This window comes from Otolemur garnettii, unplaced genomic scaffold (genome assembly GCF_000181295.1).
Source record: "Otolemur garnettii isolate 467f Iridium unplaced genomic scaffold, OtoGar3 scaffold00007, whole genome shotgun sequence".
In the NCBI taxonomy this organism is placed as follows: domain Eukaryota; kingdom Metazoa; phylum Chordata; class Mammalia; order Primates; family Galagidae; genus Otolemur; species Otolemur garnettii.
In genome coordinates, this window is record NW_003852402.1 from 9,763,199 (window position 1) to 9,784,517 (window position 21,319).

Consider the following 21,319-nt stretch of genomic DNA (forward strand, 5'->3'; position numbering starts at 1 on the left):
ATGCCACAGCACTCTACCCAGGGTGACAGCTTGAGACTCTGTCTCAAAAAAATAAATAAATAAGAAAAAGAAAGAAAGCAAGAGAAAAAGAGAAAGAAAGACAGGCTTCATGCATACTCTCCATAACACACATGTGTCAAATTTTAATAACATCTATGCTCCTTACTACTTCATCAAGGGCGTTCTTAAGTGAAACTGGCTTTTTCTTTTTTAACTATTCTGCATGCTCTGAAGAAAAGTGTGACAACTGTTATTTTGGTGCCACTGCTTTGATTAGTGCTAAGGCACTAGCAGTTTTATCCACCATTGTTTTTGTGCCCTCAGTGCAAATGTCAACCTGTGCAGGAGGCAGTTAGCACCTTGGTGTTTTTATGAAAATGGTTTTGACCTCACAGATCCTCTGAGAGGGTCTCCTGTGGTTGTGGTCACAGGGGCCCACATTGTTCTTTGTTTCCTGCATGGGGGGTCATTTGCATTCCACCTTCACAGTTTTTGACATATTTATCAACCACCTTTACAATTATGTACTTAATCACTTCTTACTTTTAAACTTAGTTAAATTGATTTTGAAGGAAACATTATATCTTGTTATTGCTATAAGCGACAATCTAGAGCCAACCATAAAAAGAAAAACAATACCCAACATGCGTGTTTACCTGTGCCCATGTGAATCCTAATGGGACATGAAGAACTGTTTGGAAAATCCCATTCTAGACACACTACTTCATTCTCTAGGCAGAAAAATGAGGCCCAAAAAGAGGGAGGTGACAAAACCAAGGTGGTCTTTCCCGGCGGCCCATTCATTGGTTTGTCCTGGGAAGCCATGCCATGCCCTGTGTCCCTGCCCAGCCCGACTCCCCCTCCCCCCCGTGTTTAAATCCAGGCTGCTCCCCCAAGAGAAGCTGCCTTCAAGGCTGACACTGGGGGATGGGTCCTCGGTATCCCTCAGAGATGGCACCTGGCCTAGGTGGAGGAGACAGCCTTCCCTGCCATCCTTACCCACCCTCTCCCTGATAGTGGGTGTCAGCAGCTGACCGTCTGTGTCCCCCTGGCTCCTGGTCGGCATCTTGGATGCACTGTTTCCCTTGAGGAGGAGCTGGCGGAGCGGGGGCAAGTTGCCTCCAGTTACTGCTGGGTTCTTAGGCTATTTCTTAGGGGGTGCTTTCAGGCCCCTTTGTAGAGGCACCAGTCTTCCAATGGCAGGTGGCTCGGGAGGGCGCAGTGTCTCCCTGTGCTGGTCAGGGCCTGCTGTGTTAGCATGTGGGTGACTGAGCTGTCACATGTCTTCCCCAACAGAAAGACAACATGGAGATGATCAAGGCCCTCATTGTGTTTGGTGCAGAGGTGGACACCCCAAATGACTTTGGGGAGACTCCTACATTCTTAGCCTCCAAGATCCACAAACGTATGTGCCCTGCACTCTGGGTCAGTGGGTAGGGTTGGGTGGAGGGTGCAGGGGACAAAGAGGAAGGAAGTCCCACCCATCAGATGCCATCATTCTATGCTGGCTCGTCCCTGGCTGTACCCTGCTAAGAGTGGACAGGAGCCCCTGGACCTCAGAGAGGAAACTTCCTTTCCCCAAGAACAGGGACCTTGGGCAGTAGCTGTGGGCCCACCATAGGGCTTGCCTCACCAGTGTCCTCTTCCTAGCAGCCCCTGTCCCTCCTTAGAATACTAAGTCTCCCAGCAGGAGTGGGAATGGGACAGGCAGTGGCCACCCTTCTCCCCCGCTGCTGGGAAATTCACTGACGGAACTACTCTTAAGAGCAACCTTGGTGTCAGCCCACACGCTGCACCACCCAGCCCCCACGCGTGTTCTGTGCACACAGACACCCAGCAAGCCTCGCCGCAGTGTGGACAAAGCACATGCTTCTCACCTGGAGCCTCCTCTGGAGGGAGCTGTGGGGGGCGCTGCGGGCACATGCCTGTGGCACACGTGTGTGCATGCATGTGCATGTGTGTGTGCATGCGCTACTCCTCATGGCATGCTTTTCAGTTACCCCATCTGCTGAAGCGGGAAAGTGCCCACTGGCTGGATGCTCATTCCCTTTTGAACCCTGCATGGAACTCTCCACTCAACATTTTTGAGAGTGGCTGAGTGTGGCAGTGGTGGCCCCGTTTCCTTGATTGGAGTGGAAAGAGAGGGGTCCCCTAGGCAGGGTGATTGGCCTCCTCCTCCCATAGCCCAGGGCCAGCTCTAGCACCTCCCCTGGTCCCAGGAAGCTGCTTGGAATATAACAGGCTAGAGTCAGCCAAGCTTTCTGGTTGGGCTGGGCCCTCTGGGGCACCCCCGAGTCCCCACACACTCAGGTAGAGGTTAGGGGACCAAGTGTGGAAAGGAGGGGCTTCTCCCTTGAGTACTGATACCATTTCTCATTCTGTGCCCATCTCGCCTTCTCCAAACCATGACAAGTTGTCACCAGGAAGGCACTCTTGACTCTGCTGAGAACTGTGGGGGCAGAGTACCGCTTCCCTTTTACCGGAGGGGTCCCCACGGATCAGGGCTCTACAGCATCACATCACCCCATCCTCTCCCTGGACAGAGCTCAGCCCCCGCCGGTCAGCCTAAACAACCTAGGTAGGCCTCTGTCCTCCCACCCGCCCTCCTCTGCAGCTGCTTCCAGCCCCTTGATTAGAGCAGTCCCTGCGGGGAAAGCAGCAAGGCCAGGGAGGAAGTCGTTGGAGGGAGCAAGGGGATGGGGCTGAATTTGTCAGTTTATGTATGTGAACAGTTGGCAACCCTTAGATCCCAGAGGCAGGTTGGTGGTGGGGGCGCCCTGGCTGATGTCCCATGTTCCATTGGCCCTGAGAGGGTGCCCTGGACATAGTCTCAGGCCTAGGCATTTCCAGTCATCCGTGTGGTGGGTGCTCATTGCTTTTTGCCTCCTGGGAGTCAGGCTGGACGGTGAGGAGTACTGTTGGGGGCCAGAGTCTGTCCTCTGGCTTCACCTTTGTCATGCTAGTTGAATCTCAGTCAGGTCTGAGACCTGCATGCCCCCTTCCTGGCCCTGATGGTAGCTTTCAGACTGGAATGTAGCCAGGAAACCAGCATCTGTGCTGATGAATCCTCGGTGCCCAGGGATGTCTCCCAGAGGAGATGGGACCCTTTCCTGAGCTTTCTGTGGGCTAACCTACCCAGGGACCTCAAGCATCTAGGAGGGGTGTTCCCTGAGCAGTGGGCAGCCAGGAACCAATCTTTGGCAAGCCAGACTTATTTTAACTGCTGAGGAAGCACAGAGCAGCACCTCCAGCCGGGAGAGTGCAGCTGTGCCTGGAGCCTGGCAGCGGGGCAGCTGCAGGTAGTCCACTGGTTCCACCTGTGTCCCCTCCCAGAAACGGTCCCCTCCACCTCCCTCCTCTGTCTCTCAATTCACAGGCAGTCAGTCACCCAAGCCAGGCTGGATGGTGGGCCTGGGGCACGGCGTCAGATAGGTAACACCCTGGCCTAGAGAGGCGGCAAAGCCCTGCCATGTCCCTGTTAGCTGTAGATCTTATTCCCCTCATCCTGTCCCCAGCTGCAAGTCTGGCACATGCACCTTCCCCACACCCTCACCTGGTGCTCTGTCCACTGCTCTCCCTATATCCCCTGTCTATTCTTATAGCTGCTTGCCCTGGGGAGAAGAGACACTGCTTTGCAGGCTGCCTTCCTGCTTGATGCCTCTGGGCTCCCTGCATGGTGGCAGGGCCCTCCTGGTCAAAGTCACATGCACTGCTCTGCAAGGCACCTGGGGGCTGGGCTGCTTGTTAGGAGGGGCAGTGGATTGATTGGATGGGCATGGGGTGGCCTGGGCACAGGGAAACGTGGACAGAGTGGATGGGTGGGCTGATCCCAGAGGTCACTGCAGATTTCCAGACCTGAGGTCAGGACAGGGGCCATCTGAAGAGTGGTGGGGACATCTCCCTTCATTTGTGGAGTTAAACCCCAAGGAACATCCTTACTTGGTCCTTCTGGTTAAATAACCTTGGAGGAATCATGGAATCTTTCTGAGCCTTACCTGTAAATGGGGAATCAATTCTTAGGCTCTGGGGTGGTTTACAGAAGTGTCAGCTCTGACACATGGAAAGACACTTTGTGAACTGAAGACTACAGGACACCTCAGTGGTGCTCCTGCATCAGGATTCTCCTGTGTCAGGGTGCTCCTGCATCACGAGTGCTCCTGTCAGGGTGCCCTTGTGTCAGGGTGCTCCTGCATCAGGATGTTACTGTCATGGTGCTCTTCTGTGAGGGTGCTCCTGTGAGGGGTGCTCCTGCATCAGAGTGTTACTGTCACAGTGCTCTTGTGTCAGGGTGCTCCTACATCAGGAGTGCTCTTGTTGGGGTGTTCCTGTCAGGGTGCTCCTACATTAGGCTTTTGGGAGGAGACGTAGAGGAGAGTCTGGGACTGGCATGGCGGGGAGCCCTTCGCAAAGCAGGGGCTCCCCTTTCTGCTACAGCCCATTTCTCCCTGATAGGCCTGTGGCTCTGGATCAGCTTTATCCTGGGACAAAACCCCTCCTGGGGGCAGGAGGCAGATGACAGGGCAGTGGGAAGGGAGCACAGCTGGTGGGTGGGGGTCCAATTCCACACCAGCTCTAGGGACCCACGGGTGGCGGGGTCAGAGTCTACCTGGCCCCAGCACACCTGCCCTGTGCCTCACAGAACTACAGGATCTCTTGCACATCTCCCGGGCCCGGAAGCCAGCATTCATCCTGAATTCCATGCGGGACGAGAAGCGGACGTAAGTGGAGTGGGGATAGTGTCACCCGCCCCATCAGCATTCTTGCCCTTCCCTCCCACTGTGCCCCTTGCATTCATGAGCTCACACTCACACACACACTTTCCACGAAGGGGCCCACGAAGGGCAGCTACATCTGAAGGCAATTGGTATTTCCTTGCCATAGAGGAGAAACAGATTCTCCAGTGAAGCAGGGGCGGCCTCATGGGCCTGAACTCCCTCCCTGGAGGTGGAGCTGAGGTGATAGTCAGGAAATCCCAGGTGATCCTCCCCATGGCTCTGTGAGCTACAGCTCAGCCCTGCACCCTCCGGGTTGTTCTGTCGCCAGCCCCACATTTTCAGGACAGGCTTGCTTGTCTGCCACGGCCTCCCGGGCCACGTGCTTTCCAGACCTCCAGATAGTGGGCCTCATTGCCACGCTCTGGGCTGGGTACCTGGCCAGGGACAGACTCGTGGAGGTGGAGCACAAAGGCCTTCTTAGTTTACCAATTCTCCATCAGGCACCTCGAGTATCTGCTGGACACGCAGCACTGCACAGGGCAGTCCCTGTCCTCAGGGGGCTTCCAGGCCAGTGGGTGATGGAGGGAACAGAGAAGGAAGTTGAGTGGGGTGCCCAGCATCAGAAAGTGCTGCAGTGGGGCAGGCTGTGCTTGGGGTCCGGACAGTGTCAGGACAGGCCTATCTTAGGCAGTGACACTCAGCTGAGATGGCAAGAAGCGCAGAGAGAGGTTCCAGCCTAAGCAGACCGATGAGGTGTTCCCCTAGGGCACAGCCTGTGAGGGTGGGTGCCTTGCATACTCTGCCACCTCGGGGACTGGGTTGGGCCAAAAGTGGGGAGACGTGTCAGGGCGGGAAGAGCACGTGGCTCAGTAGGTAGCAGCCCCGGGTCCAGCCGTCACCTGGGTGACTTTGTGCCCATCACCTAATTGCTGAGCTTCATTGCTTCTTCCACTCAAACTCATGCACAAGGATGATCCGGAGGGTGTTCCTCAATGAGGTTTGGGACACACCCTGCCCCCCACCCAGGGAGAGGGCCCTGACTCCCCCTCACAACTTGGTTCCTGGCCCAGCTGTGGGGTCCCAGCCCTTTCTCCCCCAGCCTTTTTAATTCACACAGACTTTATCAGGCAGCCGCTTTGAGCCAGGTCTGGTACTGACTAGAATCAGGTCACTAGCCTCAGGGAGCTTTCTGTCCAGAGTGGAGCTGACCCCCATCACTGAGGCCATCCCTGCCTCACTCCCTCTGAAAGACTAGACATTTGTTCCTTTCCTGCCCCCTACCCTCTGCCACCCCAATAGCAAGGCCGCTCCTGGGGTCAGCCCACCAGGGCACAGATGCTCAGGGTGACAGCTGACAGTATAGATGCAAAGTGCCAGGCTGTGATAGTACCCTTTCTCCTGCTGTCCCCACTGCAGTCATGATCACTTGCTCTGCCTGGATGGAGGGGGCGTGAAAGGCCTTGTCATCATCCAGCTCCTCATCGCCATTGAGAAGGCCTCGGGTGTGCCCATCAAGGACCTCTTCGACTGGGTGGCAGGGACCAGCACAGGGGGCATCCTGGCCCTGGCCATTCTGCACAGTGAGGGCAGCCCCTGGGCGACAGGAAGGGGCGGGCTTGAGATCTGCCCTCAGAAGGGCCAAGTTCCTGTTCAGTCTTGCAAAGAGGGGGCCATGGGGTAGGTGAAGGTTGTAGGCCCTTTGTGGGGCTGTAGATGTTGGAGTTTGAGAAGGGCAGAGATTTGAGAAGTTGCCTAGTTACCTCCTGCATCCTCTGCTTACCTGCCCCTGGCCTGGCCATGGCCTCTCGAGGAAAGTGGGGCAGTTTCTCCTCCCTGCGAGGTGTACCTGTCCCTTGGCCCTGCCTATTCTGGAGGCTCAGAGGACAAGGCTCTTCCTTTTCTATGACAAATAGGATAGATCTAGCTTTTATGAGAAGCGATTCAGGGCCCTTCTCTAAGAAAAAATAATTTAAAATTGTGAAAACAGAATTAAGCGTAGGGTCGTGGGGCTGCATTTCTGCCTTTGGGAGAAGTTGCAAAGGAAGGATCCAGAGGTCTAACTTGCTAAGTCCCTTGATAAGTGCACCCCTTTCTTCCTGCCAGCTGCTGGCCTCTCATCCCCACAGATGGTGAGAGCTCAGGCCCTCTGTCAGGGGTGTCCTTTTCCCGTGGGAGACCTTTCTGTGGCCCTTGTGTCTCCCCACTTCCGACCCCTTGTCCCTAGGTAAGTCCATGGCGTACATGCGCGGCGTGTACTTTCGCATGAAGGACGAGGTGTTCCGGGGCTCAAGACCCTACGAGTCAGGACCTTTGGAGGAGTTTCTGAAACGGGAGTTTGGGGAACACACCAAGATGACAGACGTCAGGAAACCCAAGTAAGCCACCAGAAGAGCCCCATGGCCCTGGCCACAGCTGTGCCTCTGTGGTTGTCCGCTGGAGGCAGAGGGCTCCCTGTTCTGCTCTGATTTGAAGCTGGTGGGTGGGAAGAGGGTAGCTTTTCCATCCAAATGAGGGGCCTCTCCTAGGGAGCAGGTTGGGGGCACCCTGCCCCTTGAAGGGAGTGGAGGGCAGGGGCATGGCGCTAGTAAGGCACATGCTGAGGGCAGAGGGGGGTGTGGCCTGGTGGGCCAGAGGCCTGGGGACTTCCTGGAGAGATCCTAGGCCTCAGCCTTCTCTGAGGCCACCTGACCTTTCAAATTATACAGCCCAGAACTTTCTTCCATTTCAGGCACACTTGCTCCCTTGTTCAAATTGCTACATAATCAGTTCAGTTCTGCATTTAATTTAAGGCCTGCAGACTTAAACTAATTTTAGTCAGGCTAGGGACTAAAGGAGAAAGTCACATTTCTAAGAAGCTTTTGTTTGGGCAACCCGTACCTCAAGAGGGTCATACTGGGACTAACATATCCATCTCATTTGGGGCTGGATGGAAGGTGTGTTATACAGAATGTATGCAGAGATTTCCTGGGTGGAAAGAGCAGGGCCCCTGTTCATTGAGCACTAGTGGGGTGCCCCTGGAAACCTCCCCAGAACTAGGTGTGTTCCCTACCACCGCTCGTGTAGGCAAACCCAAGGCTCTGTAATATTCTCCTTTGGCTGCCGGTCTCCTAAAATGCCGAGGGACAGGCAGGGTCGGGGATCAGACGATTCCTTGTTTGGGAAAGAGGGACCCCAGAAGTTTTACACAATTAATCTGTATTTGGTGGATACCAAGTTCCATACAGGTTGATGAGTTCACATTGGATAGGACTATTGTTTAAACCTTCCAAATCCAGCCAGTGCAGAGGCTCATGCCTATAATCCCAGCACTTTGGGAGGCCAAGATAGGAGGATTGCTTGAGCCCAAGAATTTAAGATCAGTGTGGGATGGCTTGGTGCTGGCCACATACACTGGAGCTGGTGGGTTCGAACCTGGCCAGGGCCTGCCAAACAACAATGACAACTATAACAAAAAAATAGCCAGGCATTGTAGTGGGCGCCTGTAGTCCTAGTTACTTGGGAGGCTGAGGCAAGAGAATCGCTTAAGCCTAAGAGTTTGAGGTTGCCATGAGCTGTGATGCTATGGCACTTTACCCAGGGCAACATAGTGAAACGCTGTCTCAAATTAAAAAAAAAAAAAAAAAAAAGATCAGCGTGGGCAATACACTGAGACCTCATCTCTACATTTTTTTTTCTTCACAAATTAGGCTGAGTGTGGTGGTTTACATCTGTAATCCTAGCATGCTGGGAGACCTACACAGGCAAATTGCTTGAGGCTAGGAGTTTGAGACTGGCCTGAGCAAGAACGAGGCCTCATCTGTACAAAAAGTAGAAAAATTAGCTGAATGCGCCTACAGGAGGCTGTTTGGGAGGATCACTGGAGTCCAGGGGTCGGAGGTTGCTGTGAACCATGACCTTGTGCACTCTAGCCTGGCCAGCAGAGCAAAAACCGTCTCAAAAACAAAACAAAACAAAAACCTTCCCATGATATTCCTAGAAATGGAAGACTGATCCTTTTTATTTCTGTGCATTTTTTTGTTTACTTTATATTTTTCTTGACAATATAACAGATAATGTTTCTGTGTTATTCTGAACTCCTTGTAAGCACAGTTTTAAATGGCTGCAGACATTTCACTGTTTTCTTACCCCTTATTATTCCATTTAGATTTTTCACTATAATAAATTACATTGAGATGATGAATAGTCTTATATAAGAAGCTTTCATTGTAGTTAAGATTATTCTATTAGGATAGCTTTTCCAAAATGAAATGCTCTGATCCAAGAGCCAGGATAATTTGCAAGAATCTTTTTTTAGTTTCATTTTGGTTGTTTTGTTTTTGGGGATTTTGAGACCGTTTCACTCTGTTCCCCAGGCTAGAGAACTGTGAGGTCCACCTAGCTCACAGCTACCTGAAATCTCCTAGGATTAAGTTATCCTCCTGCCTCAGCCTCCAAGTAGCTGGGACTATAGGTGCTTGCCATAACGCCCAGCTAGTTTTTCTATTTTTAGTAAAGATGGGCTCTCTCTCTTACTCAGGCTGGTTTCAACTCCTAAGCTCAAGGGATCTCCTGCTCTTGGCCTCCTTTGCTAGGATTGCAGGCCATGAGCTGCTGCACCGGCCCATTTGTAAGAATCTTTATTAATATGTATTAGCTTTCCAGGGGGCTGTGCCAGTGGTATTTTAGGGTGTCTGTGTCCCTCAAGATAGTAAGGGTCTTCTTTAATAAGCTATAAACTCACATGTTGGAATGCTGAAAAGGTATCAAAGGTAACACAGTAAAAAGTCTCCTTCGACTCCTGCCTAGAGCTGTAGCCACCAAATGTTTCCTTCCTCAAAGTCAGCTCACTGTTGCCAGGTGCCACTCATGGGTCCTTTCAGAATTACCCTCTGACCAAGCTTTTGTGTTTTAAATAAATGGAGGTGTACTGCACACCCTGTCCCGAACCTTGCATTTCTCACATAATTGTAATCTTGGCATTCATACCCTATCAGTACATAAAGCACTCACTTCTTCAGTCATTCTGCATGACACAGACCCCATTGGGTATGTGGGCCGTGCTGTACTGAGCTGTCTGCCAGTGGACAGTTCCATCCTTCCCAGTGTTTGCCGTAATAACCAATGTTGCCGTTAGCGGCCTTGCTCAGCCTGTCTCCCTCAGTGTGACAGCTCCCTAGGATGCATTCCAGGAGTGGCATCCCTGGGTGTACGGATAAGCCCCTCAGCAGTTTGGACAAAGACTGCTAAACTGCCCTCTGAGCTGGCCTCAATCTGACACTCCTCCAGCCCTGGAGGAGAGAGTGTTTGGGGGAGATGCTCACCCATCCAGAACAGAGGGGAGCCCTGGGGGCCTGTGGGATTCTGCTGCCCAAGGCCTGAGCATGAATGTTAGGTGGGCCAGCGGGTTAGGTGTCCTCTTTTGTTTCTCTCAGGGTGATGCTGACAGGGACACTATCTGACCGGCAGCCGGCTGAACTCCACCTCTTCCGAAATTATGATGCTCCAGAATCTATACGAGAGCCTCGGTTTAGCCAGAATGTTAACCTAAGGCCTCCAACTCTGCCCTCAGGTTAAAACCGCGTTTGATGCATCCATGGGAAGCAGTTGGCCCCAGCAGCTGTGGGGTGGTGGGTAGGAGGCATGTAATTGCACCCTCACTGCCACCAGCCCACCCACTGCCCTGGTCTCTACTGGCTGGGGACAGGTATTGCTGGGGCACTAATCAGGCTAGAGGGGCCCACGGGGGCTCTCAGCTGCACCCTGCCTTCCACCTAGACGACTGGGCCAGATAGCATGGCCTGTTAAGGGGCTATTCTGAGCAGTCCCAGCTTCCTTCTCATCCTGAAGCCCCACTCCCTCCACCCACGCACACCCTGAGGTCTATGCCTTGTGCCTCTGTCCCCCTCCTCCTCACAGACCAGCTCGTATGGAGGGCAGCCCGAAGCAGTGGGGCAGCCCCCACCTACTTCCGGCCCAACGGGCGCTTCCTGGATGGCGGGCTGCTGGCCAACAACCCCACGCTGGATGCCATGACCGAGATCCACGAGTACAACCAGGACCTGATCCGCAAGGTGAGTGCCATCTCAGGTCGCTGTACAGCAGCGCTCAGCAAAGCCAACCCTGTTTCAGCAATCCCAGGGATCAGCTCCCAGGAGAGCCGGTGGCTGCTACTCCTGCTCATTCGTTGACGCAACAGTGATTTTATCCCACACTTGAACCTGTTGGATTGAAGCAATGTGCTGAGGGGGATTCTGAGACCCAGTCTGCACTCAGTCTGTTGAGGGGAAGGTAGCATGTGTACCTCATGTGCCACTCTGTGGCCAGCCTGGGGACATGCACTTGCCCTTGTGGTGCTCACATCTAGGGAAGAGACAGCCCATAGCCAAGGACATGCCTCCAATGTGTTCTGGGTACCAAGGTGAAGGACCATGCTGGGCCTAGGAGGAGGATCACCTTTGCTGAGAGCCCTGGGGGCTTAGAAGAGGATCCATGTCTAGACCTTTGGGGATAGGGCAGTGCAGAATCAGTGATCGGGAAGAAGAGAAGCAGCCCTCACCCTGAGGAGTTAGAGCAGAGGTGGCCAAGGTCCTGCCAACCCAGGCTCTAGAGCCAAGCAGCCTACCCATTAGGGGTAACAATAGTACCTGTCTGGGTATTGGAGGATTCAACGTGGTATCACCTGTAAGTGTGTGATTAGAGGGGCAGCACCAGGCAGGGTGGGCTTACTGAAGGTGGCAGGTGACTTAGGGCCCCCAGGACACCCTATAGTCTCAGTCTCCCATTGTGGATGAGGAGCCTGGGACTCACCCAAGGTCACCCAGCAAATTGGCAGCAGAGTTTGATAGAGCAAATGAGAGCTACAGTGGCCGGGGCCTGGGGTTCAAGCCTCAGGCCCTGTGTCCTTGCTCCGTGGCCCCGCAAGCCTTTTCCCCCATCCCAGCCTTGCTGAGAGTCCTCATTTGTGAAGGGGGTAACAGATGCCCTCACCACAGACTGGCTGGAGGATTAAATGAGATAATGATGCAGACACCTGGCAAATAACAGAAGCCAAGGAACCTTCCCTCCCTTTCTTGCCCTGGCCACCACCTGACTTAGTCCAGGAGTAGACAGGCATACGGATCATTCTCACGGGTGGTGCATGTGCAGGCCTTGTTGGTACACAAGATGCTTTCCCAAGCAGATGGCACATGACACCACACCAGTCCTTCTGGGGGAAAGGGCTGTAGCTCAGAGGCCATGGCCAGACCCCTGCCTGTAAGGCACTGGGCTGGGACTAGTGTCAGGCATTCTCTTGCCACCAGCAGCCTCTTTCCCTGTCCTCATGTACCTGACTGCCCAGCCTTGCACCTCTCTCTGATCCTGACCCTCCCTGAGGTGCCCTCACCTGTAGAAGGTCCTCTCTGACTGCCCTGTCCGGTTCCTACAGGGTCAGGGCGACAAGGTAAAGAAACTCTCCATCGTCGTCTCTCTGGGGACAGGGAGATCTCCACAGGTACCTGTGACTTGTGTAGACGTCTTCCGTCCCAGCAATCCCTGGGAACTGGCCAAGACTGTTTTTGGGGCCAAGGAATTGGGCAAGATGGTGGTGGACTGTGTGAGTGTGAACTGTCCCCAACCCCAGGTTGATGCCTGCACCCTACCCCATGGGCCCCTGGGTATTGAGGAGACCACAGGGCTCTGTCCACCTTCCTCAGCCAGTTTGGAAGAGAGAGTTCCTGATTCAGTGTCTCAGTGCAGGGACCCTTAGTGATGTGCTATGGGGGGAGGAGGTTTCAAACTTACTTAGCTGTAGATCCCTTTCAAAAACCCAGAATATAAGACACAAAAGCTCCAGTGAGGAGAGGACATGGAGACCTGTGCACTCATTGCTGCCGCCCCACCACTGACCCTAAACGGACTGTGCTGAGCCCTCTCCCCATCTGATTGCACAGCTGGGACAGTCACTGAAGCCCCAGAAGGGGACCTTGCCCAAAGTCACTCTGCTGCCGAGTGGCCAAGCCTGACTAGAACCCCAGGGTACCCCATGGGAGCAGCGCTGAGTGTGGGCAGGGCTCACCAATGCTGCTTCTCACCAGTGCACAGATCCAGACGGGCGGGCGGTGGACCGGGCCCGGGCCTGGTGTGAGATGGTCAGCATCCAGTACTTCAGGTGAGGTCTCAGCAGCCCTGGCCCCAGCCCGGTGCCCTGGCCTGGTCAGGCCCATCGCCCTTCCCTCTAGCCTTTGGTGTGGACTTTCTCTTTCCCTAAGCAGCTGCTCTGGTCCCAAGCCCACCCCAGTCCTAGCTCTGGTCCCTGACTCAGGCTGAGCATCATAGGGACACCCTTCCCCTTGGCTTGGACAGGTTGAACCCCCAGCTGGGGACAGACATCATGCTGGACGAGGTTAGTGACACGGTGCTGGTCAACGCCCTCTGGGAGACTGAGGTCTACATCTATGAGCACCGGGAAGAGTTCCAGAAGCTCATCCAGCTGCTGCTATCACCGTGAGGCCACCAGACCCCCAGCTGTCCCACCCCACCCATTCACCCTTCCAGCCCCTGCTGGGGAGGCCAGGGGAGGACCAAGCACTGCACCAATGGGCAGGTCTGGGCCTAGGCAGCTCTGCGTCCACAGACTGGGACTGGAGGTGCTGACTGCCTGCCTGAGGCTAGTCCTGAAGACCTCTCTCCCCCAACCCCACTCTCCAGTGCTTTCTGTTATTCCAGGCTTAGAAAGTCTAGAGCCCCCTCTACCCCTCCTTTGGGCTATGAAGGACAACTGGGTTGCCCTGTCAGCCTAAACACTAAGGGTGCTGGGGCACCCCGGCCTCCCAGAGGGCCTGCTAAGGCTACTTTCTGCCCCAGCCTTAAGCAGGGGGCTCTCCAGGTTCCCTGATGGGTACAGCCCACCCCTTCTACCCTCTGCTCTATTCCCTGGGGTTTGGGGTAGAGAAACGGTGCGTCCCCCACACTATCTACAGGGAAAGCCTGGGCTGCAGGAGCAGCACACCCGTTCGACTTTGCCCCTCCACACTGCCCAGCTGCTGCACCCCCCAGGGCCGCCCCACCCTGAGAACTGCCTCAGCTCTCAAAGGTCACTCCTAGAAATTAAGTAATCTTTCCTGATGGAAGGGGTTTATGAGTAGGGTGAGGCTTCAGGGTCTGCCCTGAGACTGTGAAATAAACGGTTTGAATTCAAGTTCACCTGTGTTGTGTGTGCTGTCCCCTCCCCCAGCTTTCCTTCTTCATGACCATCAGCCTTGACCTGTCTGTCCACTTGGACACTTTGTTTTCTGGGCTCCCTGGGGCAGGAGCACCTCTTATTTTTCCCAGAATCCCCCCAAACAGGCCCTTAGGGTGTTCAGAGGCAGCTGCCAGCCCCATGTACCCCAGGCAGGCCCTAGGGGGCCTCAGTCCTTGCCCTGGGAGCTGCGGGTAAGCCTATTTGAGCCCAGAGAGTCAGGGGACTTAGGCACAATCAGACAGTGAGTAAGCAAAGTGGGGGTCTGCCCCCAAGTCTGGGTGACTCTAGGTTTGTCCTGCCCCCCTCTGCATACACAGGAGCTGGGTGGGCTGGGGTGGGTATGGGGGCCACAGAGGACATGGCCTTCATTGAGGCATAGGCTGAGGGGCTCCAGGTAGGGACGCTAGGCATGAGGGCAGTGAGAGCCATCAGTGTGTTTCCCTCCAGGGGCTGCGTCCACTGGGTCTAGCAGGTCCTGGAGGGGATATTGGGCAGTTTTAGCCCAATAGGCAGGCAGGAGGGTAGGGGCTTTTGGGCCAGGGGTCCTTAAGGAGCAGTGACCTGGGATAGTGGCCCATCCACGCGTGCCCAGCAGCTAGTGGCTCCGAGAAGTAAATAATTGAAGGGCAGGTCACACGAACCCACCCGCGTCACAGGATGCCTTCCCCGCCGGGTCTGATTACGCCCCAGATCACATTCTGACATCCCCAGCTGGTGAATAATTAAGCTACCACCTCCGCAGAGGCAGGCCTCCATCTCCAGGTCCCACCTGTAGCCTCCTTGGTGCCCAAGAAACAGTGGACACCTGCAGGGACCGACCTGCAGTGCTCCCAGCCCAGCCTTTGCTCTCACTTCCCAACCTCCTGCTTAGACTGGCTACAGCCGCTCCATGGCCCCCGAGATGGACCAGTTCTACAGATCCACCATGGCAATCTACAAGGTGAGCATGTGGGCACCCAGGCCCAGGGCTGGAGCACCTCCTGGGGCACAGAGGTCAGGCTGCAGGTGTTCTGGGGCCCTGAGCCAGGCTGGGCTGAGCAGTGGTCATAGGGGTGGGACACCTGGAGCAGCCAGCCACGCACTCAGCAGGACCCCCAACTCCCAAACACTGGGCAAGGCAGAGTGGGTGTGAGAGGTGAGAGTCCAGGGAAGCAGCTGGCCGCCTAGCCTGGCAGTAGGGACTCTCTCATTTCTGAGCCCTTACTCGGACTTCCTACTTCACCTCTAGAGTGATTGCAACAATCTCCATAGACATTTACCAAGCACCTCCTGTATGCAGCACCCTTTCATGTGTAAGCCTCACTCACATCCCCCCACCTGACAAGTAGAAAATAATCATCCCATTTGATAGATGAGAAAACAGACCAGTAAGGTTAAGTTCATTCAAAGTCATGAAGGGAAGTGCTGCTGGGATTTGAATCAAGTCCAAGTCCAGGGTCGTCTCTACTACCCAGGGAGCTCTCCACATTGCCATGGTCTGGGGTAGCCCGTGGTGACCCAGCCTCAGCCGGGCTCCCAAGGTGCCCTTTGAAGAGAGCAAGACTTACCCTTACCCTCAGGTCACTGTCAGCAGCAGCCCTGTGTGTGTAGCCCAGTGGGGCCTGGACACACACAGGGCTGAACAGTGCCCAGTGGGGGCCAAGGCAGGTGACAAGCTTCAGCCCATTGAGAGGAGAACCTTTGAAGTGCACCATCTTGGGAGGGTCTGAGCTTCCTCCAGGGCAGGTGTGTGAGTGGGAGCTGCCTGCAAGGGGACTCTGGCTTGGAATGGGGCCCCAAGAGATGGCCTCTGAGGCCTCTGCAGTGGAGAGCCAGGATTCTGGGTGACCCCTGATTGCAAGGTGGGCTTCCCAGGGTCTGGAGGCTTTTCACTGGGGCTAGGGGTGCCCTGCCTCTGAGTCCTGGCAACTTAGCTCTATCCACACCTTCTCCCACCTTCATGCCTCTCCTCCCTTCCCTTGCCCTTGGGGTCCAGAGTATCATGGAGCAGTTTAACCCCGCCCTGGAGAACCTGGTGTACCTGGGCAACAACTACCTCCGGGCCTTCCATGGTGAGTTCCCCAGGCCTCAGGACACCCAGCCCCTGGGACTCTACAGCCCCCACCCATTAGGCCCCTCCATGCGGTCACCAATGCCCCCCAACCTGCAGCCCACACTATAGCCATTTGCCAGGACCTCCATTCATCCTCAGCCCTGTGCCTCTCACCAACCACTCTCACCCTCATGCCCCTACAGCTAGAGAGGCCTTACGTACACACCCCCACTTTCCTGTGCCCACCCATCCCAGTTCATACTCCCAGTCCTAACCATCTGCCCTTCAGGTGCCACAGACACTTCTGAGACACGTGCCCAAGTCTCCCCCAGCACACCTCCCCCCAAAATGCACACATTTCTAGGTGTCACTTAAATGCCACCTGCTGAACCCACTCCCATCCCCAGGCCCACCACTGCACCCCCAGCCTCACTCCGACTGGCCACCTGTCCATGTATCCTGCAGCTGGCCCTCACTACATCTCAGTCACTACACAAATTCTTTCACCTGTCCTGTCCACACCCCCACTTCCCAGCAATGTGCTCTCCACCAGAGCTGTCAACCCCAAGGCTAAGAGCCACCCATCCCCCTGCCTCTTAGGACCTCAGAGTCAAAGCCTACCTTCTCCATGCCCTCAGCTCTCCTGGCCACCCTCTTCATGGGCACACAGGTGCCCCATGGGCTCACTGAGGTCCCATCACCACCTGGCCCTGGGCTGGGTGCAGCTTGTCTGCAAAGGGAGCCCCTACCGTGTCCTACGCCCATCTCTGCTCTCCTCTGTCCCATGCCTCGCCTCCACACACCCCATAGGATATCCCACCTCGGGTGAAAGGGGGAGTCTCTGGGAGGGAGGGCAGATGGAGGTTGGGACTGGAGCTGTCCTTTCTTGCCCTGCAGCTTTGTCTGAGGCAGCTGAGATATACTTCAGTGCCATCCAGAAGATCGGGGAGCAGGCCCTGCAGAGTTCTACCTCACAGATTCTAGGTGAGGCACCCCCCCTGCCTTGTACCTGCTTCTTGGGCCTGGGAGCTTTCCTCCTAGCCCACCCCACCCCCCAGTCTTCTCCTCTGCCCAGAGCCCATTAGTAGCCATCTGTGGGGGCCAGAGCAGTTCCTTTTGCATTTGCCTCCCTCCCCTGACACTGGTCTGCAGCTCAGAGCCCAGACCCCAGACTCCTGGAGCCCAGTCCCCTCCCTACCCACTCCCTGTAGGGGTACTGCAAGGCTGAGACAGCTGGCCCGAGTCCCTGAGAGCCAGGTGGTATATTCCTGGACTTTGGTCCCAAGACCCAGCCTCAGCAGGCCCTCTGTTGGCTTCTGGTAGAAGAGGGAGGGCAGGGCAGGCCCCCCAGGCTAAAGTGACAGCTTTTGCTGTCTGTGCCTCCAGGTGAGATCTTGGTGCAGATGTCGGACACCCAGCGGCACTTGAACTCTGACCTGGAGGTGGTGGTGAGTATCTGACCTCAGGGCCTGGACAGGTCACTGGAGGAAAGCGGGCTGCATGCCAAGGAGAATGAGGGCCCAACCTCCCAGGCTTCCTTCTCAGGGAGGACTTTCTGGCCTCTAGCTGGCCCTTAGTGACATGATGACAGTGGCTGTCCTTCCTAACACCTGCCAGCGCCTGGCTCTGCTGGGCACCTTTCCCTGTAAGAGCTTGCTCAAACCTTTGGCAACGCCAGGAGGCTGGTGGCATTTCTGCCCATTTTACGGAAGAGGGAACTGCATCTCAGAGACCTAGTCATCACCTAAGATCCCACAGTGAGTGCAGGAGTATCAGTTACCAGGGGGCTGTGCCCTCCCCTTTCCAGCCTCCCAGGGTGAGGGGTAGCCACAGGGATTTGTCAAGGTCACTCCCGACCATGCCCCCACTGCCCACAGGGCTACACACAGGCTCCTCAGCCAGGGATCTCAAGCCCTACAGATCCAGCAGCCCTTCTCTGACACCCCCAACCCAGCCCAGGCACCCTGAAGGACCAGCCCTCACTGTGTTCCCACTGCCCCACTGTAGTCCTGCTGTGCTCTCAGCCCAGAGCTACCACCTCTGCCTAGCTGTCTGGCACAGTTGTCTTCCCCTCTGTGAAGCCTCCCTGACGCCAAGGCAGGTTCAGTCACTCCTCCCTCTGGACTCCAACAGATGCTTCTATCTGTTCATAGTACGGGGCAGTTGAGAAAGCAAGCTCTGGCCTGAGCATCTGGTTCAAAGCCCAGCTTCACCTGGACTCACTTTGTGACCTTGGACTCTGTGCCTCGGTTTGCCTATCTGGTAAAGGGAGACAATCATAGTAACTGCCATGTAAGATTCTAGAGAGGATAAATGAATTAATAAGTGACATAATGAGTGTAACTGTTTACTCTGGCACTGCAAGCCACTGGCACCTTAGCTGTGATCACTACAAGCAGGTGTTGACTTGGCTGCCTCTGTCTCTCCAGACGAGGAGCTCTGCAAGGGCTGGGCTGAGGCTCCAGGCCTGGCACTGAGCAGGGCTTCACTGCTTGTGGAGGGAGGAAGGAGCTTTGAGACAGAGCAGGGCTTGGGGAAGCAGAGAGGAGAAAGGGGTTTGTGTGGCCACAGGCTGAGTGAAGACAGATACCGGATGGGCAGAAGTGAGCCTGAGAAAGGGTATGGGGGCAGAATGTGGGAGATGGGGCCCTGGTGCTGAGGGGTCTTGGAAGGTTGGGAAGGAAACTTCAACTAATTGTGACAGTCTGTGGCTCTCAAATGTGTGGGGTGGAAGAAACCCCCAGATGTCAGTGCTCTTTGGGGGCACCGTAAAATGCTAATCAATTTGATACAAGGAACAATTTTATTAGCAGAAAATGTGCATGACAGTTACGCACATGGCACTTCGGGATGTAGCTCTGTGGCCTAAGCATCTGGGTTCAAAGATGCTGGGGAGTCCTTTGGGACTGGGACTTGAGCAGAGTTATGGAGCCTGTGGCTTCCTGGCCTGTTCAGTGGCCCCCCATGTCACTTTCAGGACACCTGGGCTAGGCAGAGATGAGCATCACCCAGGCCCTCTCTGTAAGGAGAGCTGCCCTCCCCAGGCACCAATGTCTTGGCTGTGACAACTGGGCAAGGCCTCTGGCCAGAAGCGTACCAGGTAGAACAGCACCAGAGGCTGCCTCCACCTGGGCCTCAATTATTCAATTTTCTGCCATGTGCCAGGTCCTGTGGATGGCACCACAGATATGGCAGACAGAAACTCTGCTCTCCCAAAGATGGAGCTGACAAAACCCACCAGGGAGAAGTGAATATATATGTAATGTGTCAGATGCAAAGTATACTGTGGGGGAAAGAAGAGCAGGAGAGGACATTTGGGGTTAAAGGACATCACTGGAAAGGTGACATGGAGAAAGGCTTGAGGAGATGAGGGAGTTAGCATGGGGAACTGTCGGGGAAGAGCGTTCTGAGGGAACAGAAGAGGTGGGGGTGCTGGAGAATGGGTTGAGGGAGACTGGCCCACTGTTCACAGGGTCTGACTGTGTGGGCCTGTTGGGATGCTGGCCCTTTCTCTCAGTAGAAGGGATGGCATTAGAGGGTTTTGAGCAAAAGAGGGACAGGAGCTGACTTAGATTTAATTTTTTGTTTGTTTTTTGGTTTTTGAGACAGAGTCTCTCTCTGTCACCCAGACTAGAGGTTGTGGCTTCAGCCTGGCTCACAGCAACCTCAAACTCCTGTTCTCAAGCAATCCTCCTGCCTCAGCCTCTCAAGTTGCTGGGACTACAGGTGCCCACCACAATGTCTGGCTAGTTTAGTTTTTTTTCTATTTTTAGTATAGACAGAGACTTGCTTTGCTCAGGCTGGTCTTGAACTCCTGAGCTCAAGGGATCCTCCTGTCTCACCTCCCAGAGTGCTAGCTAGCATTATGTGTGAGCCACTGTGTCTGGCCTAGACTTAGTTTTTTAAAAAATCTTTTTTGTTGTCAATGAAAACAGAGATACAGAAAACTTCAATGAACCAGTTAGAGCTTAAGGAATCACTGTAAGGCAGACCAGCCTTTAAATTCCACCCAGGTCAAGAACTTTGCCAGCATCCCCAGAGCCCACCAGGCACCACCATCAAAACATGCCCCCCCTAAAAAAAAGTGGCCACTAGTATTCTGAGCTGACTCTTCCTTATGTTCCTTTGTGGTTGTCACCTGACTATACATCTTGTGACACTAGTATTTGGTTTTACTCTTTAAAAATAAAAAAATGTCTTTGAGTCTCTTTTAACCTACTGGTTCCCCCTCCATCTCTTTCTTTTTCTTACACTTTGTTGAAGAAGCTGGGGCCATCTGCCCTGGCTTTCCTATGGTCTGGAAGGTGGTGCACTCCTGGTGCAATTCAGTTGGCTCCGCTGTCCTCTGGATCCAAAGCTCAGTGGGATTCCCATTCCTTCCCACTGGCAAGGCATCACTGTGTCTAGATCCATTCATATACTGGGAGCTATGCGCTGCTGTTCTGGTGCTCTTTCAGGAGCACTGTCCACTGGAGACACTGCCTCTTATCTGCTGTTGTCACCCACTGGTCCTTTTCACGTGGGGGAGGAGGGAGAAAACTTTTTTTTTTTTGCTGTTTTTGGCCGGGGCCAGGTTTGAACCCGCCAGTATATGGGGCCAGGCCCTACTCCTCGAGCCACAAGCACCACCCTGGGGAGAAAACTTTAATTCATTCTCTTTACTCATCAGGCTCCAAGGTAATAAATTTGTTCCCTGTCACCTGAAGGTGAGGTGACCAAGTAACTTAATTTTTACCAGCACAATTATGTAGTATTTTCTGCTATTATTAATATCTTAGATACAAACCTATCTGATATGTTTCAATGCTTTGCCATTATTATCTTTATGAAGCTGCAAATGTCCTAACGTCATCCAAAGGAAGACTCTCCAATCTCTCCTGAGTCCTGTTGACACGACCCTGGTGGTTTTGACAGCTGTCTAGCATGACCCGGTGTTCTAGCCTCCTCTGCTACTTTTGCTACTCCAGACTGGAGCCATTTCTTCATGAAGCCCTGTTTTTACTTTATGTCTGTAATGGCAAGTGGTATTTCAAGACTATAATCTGGGCACTGGGGGTGCTCATTGCTGCTGGGTTGATCTTTGTTTCTAGGTCCTCGTAGGGGCCGGTGCTAACACATACTTACATATATATCCAAACATATATATACAATGCACATATGTATATATGTGTAATACTATGTGATACGTACATACCTATGTAATATTATGCACGTACAGGGTGTCCATAAAGTTTGTGTGCAATGTACTAGGTTAACCTATTTTTTTTTTTTTTTGAGACAGAGCCTCAAGCTATCCCCCTGGGTAGAGTGCCGTGGCATCACGGCTCACAGCAACCTCCAACTCCTGGGCTCAAGCAAGTCTCCTGCCTC

General features: G+C 54.2%; 2 protein-coding genes across 5 annotated transcripts in view; both read left to right on the forward strand.

Annotated features, from left to right (window-relative positions):
• Positions 1 to 13,872, forward strand: part of PLA2G6 (phospholipase A2 group VI) — a 48,455-nt gene extending 34,583 nt beyond the window's left edge. For 2 of the 4 annotated variants that reach the window (XM_012801238.2, XM_023509349.1), the window contains 10 exons: positions 1,297 to 1,405; positions 2,414 to 2,578; positions 4,640 to 4,718; positions 6,132 to 6,295; positions 6,940 to 7,090; positions 10,127 to 10,263; positions 10,611 to 10,765; positions 12,121 to 12,288; positions 12,770 to 12,843; positions 13,038 to 13,872. In XM_012801238.2, coding sequence (XP_012656692.1) covers positions 1,297 to 1,405; positions 2,414 to 2,578; positions 4,640 to 4,718; positions 6,132 to 6,295; positions 6,940 to 7,090; positions 10,127 to 10,263; positions 10,611 to 10,765; positions 12,121 to 12,288; positions 12,770 to 12,843; positions 13,038 to 13,182 — 1,347 coding nt within the window. In that variant the 3' untranslated portion in view covers positions 13,183 to 13,872. The remainder of the gene's footprint in view (positions 1 to 1,296; positions 1,406 to 2,413; positions 2,579 to 4,639; positions 4,719 to 6,131; positions 6,296 to 6,939; positions 7,091 to 10,126; positions 10,264 to 10,610; positions 10,766 to 12,120; positions 12,289 to 12,769; positions 12,844 to 13,037) is intronic. The other 2 variants (XM_023509348.1, XM_023509347.1) reach the window with 1 other exon arrangement.
• Positions 13,873 to 14,806: 934 nt separating this feature from the next.
• BAIAP2L2 (BAI1 associated protein 2 like 2) overlaps positions 14,807 to 21,319 on the forward strand; it is a 29,008-nt gene continuing 22,495 nt past the window's right edge. Inside the window, exons 1-4 of the mRNA XM_003783216.2 lie at positions 14,807 to 14,857; positions 15,893 to 15,968; positions 16,847 to 16,933; positions 17,336 to 17,397. Coding sequence (XP_003783264.1) covers positions 14,807 to 14,857; positions 15,893 to 15,968; positions 16,847 to 16,933; positions 17,336 to 17,397 — 276 coding nt within the window. The remainder of the gene's footprint in view (positions 14,858 to 15,892; positions 15,969 to 16,846; positions 16,934 to 17,335; positions 17,398 to 21,319) is intronic.